Source organism: Condylura cristata, unplaced genomic scaffold (assembly GCF_000260355.1).
Source record: "Condylura cristata isolate star-nosed mole 26May11 unplaced genomic scaffold, ConCri1.0 scaffold00015, whole genome shotgun sequence".
NCBI classification, from domain to species: domain Eukaryota; kingdom Metazoa; phylum Chordata; class Mammalia; order Eulipotyphla; family Talpidae; genus Condylura; species Condylura cristata.
The window spans coordinates 15,887,421-15,888,830 of record NW_004567116.1 but is presented as its reverse complement, the minus strand read 5'-3'; the positions used below and the strand labels follow the sequence as shown (position 1 = coordinate 15,888,830).

At 44.5% G+C, this 1,410-nt stretch overlaps 1 protein-coding gene across 1 annotated transcript in view; it reads right to left on the bottom strand.

Moving 5' to 3' along the window:
* Positions 1-1,410, bottom strand: part of PAMR1 (peptidase domain containing associated with muscle regeneration 1) — a 71,153-nt gene that overhangs the window by 46,231 nt on the left and 23,512 nt on the right. The window contains exon 3 of the mRNA XM_004682908.2: positions 381-509. Within this exon, the coding sequence (XP_004682965.1) occupies positions 381-509 (129 nt within the window). The remainder of the gene's footprint in view (positions 1-380; positions 510-1,410) is intronic.

Below are 1,410 nucleotides of genomic sequence, written 5' to 3'. Positions count from 1 at the left end.
TGTGATCTCAATAACAATTTTCTGAAGCGCACTACACACTTAGCATTTTAGAAGCCTCGTTCACTGCTTGCTGACCCATGCTAATGAGCAATTACTTCTGGAATGGACTGAGGCATGCTGTGTGCATAATGCCTTGGCTTCGTTTAAGAGAAAGGGAAAACTGAAGAGCAGATATAAACCGCCTGTGGTCAGTTCCAAGCAGATGTCCACAATCCACACCCACCACATGGAAACACATCTTTGTTTTCTATAGTCTTACCTAGCAACCCCGCTGGCCACCAGCTTTCCAGCATTCATGTTCTTACAAGGGAAACCTTCGTCAGGTGCAAGTTAGACACGAAAACTGCGTAAGAGCTGGGCCTACTTCAGGGTCTACTCACGCATGCAGTCGCCTCCGTACCAGCCCGCTCGGCACTCGGCACAGTAGATCCCCTTCACGTAGAAGTCATCCAGGGCCCCGCCCCAGGAGCCATTGCGACAGGTCTTGCAATTTTCAAAGATGGTGCAGCCTGCAGCATTTCCAAGAAGAGGTGTGTTAGCATTAGTAGTTGCTGGTGCTGATTGGCCATGAGAGACATTTTGCACCTTCTCTGGATCTTATATCAACTAAGGGCATCTGGGTAGAGGAAGCTACAGAAGTCCTCAGGGGAAAAATAGTCATTCTGGTGAAAGTCTAGAGTCAGCAGGATTCAGGCTAAGGCGTTTTGGAGAGTGCTCTGACCCATCTACCTAGCTAGTGGTTGATGTTCTAAAGCAACATGAAACAACCTGTAGTGAAAGTTAGAATCTGCCAATATGTTGCAGTTTCTCTTTAGAATCATATCACATGTTTATTGTGAACTATTTAGGGACTTCAGACAAGCAAAAAGAACTAAAAACATCTAATATTCCATCAACCAGAGAAAACTACTGATAATTCTCTCTTTTGCTCTCTCTCTCTCCACACACACACATTTAGACTTATACTATATACTGTATTTCTGCTTTTGTACCTTGCTGTATTTTTAAAAATTTTTTATTTATTTATGCATACAAGAACTGGAGTACAGTCCAGAGGTGTGGGAAAGGGGAAGGATTCACCAGAGACAGAGTGGGGAGCAGAACAGCAACTCTACTGAAGTACGCTGCTGAGGGGAGTAGTGGGCGGGTCAGGAGAGCCCTGTCATACCATGTGGGTCAGCTCCCTGGCCAGGGATGGAACTTGTGATACAGTGGCTGTTGATAGCTTCACAGCACTGTGCTTTAAGCCCTTGTGCCACCAAGGAAGGCCCTCTAACTTAATTTTTCATTTGAGTGCTAAATAGCTGCCCATTTCATTACTCTTCCATGCTATATACTACTATAACCAAAGTATGCTACTGGCGACAACTTCAACTTCTTTTTTTTTAAACAACCTTAATTTCTAAGGGG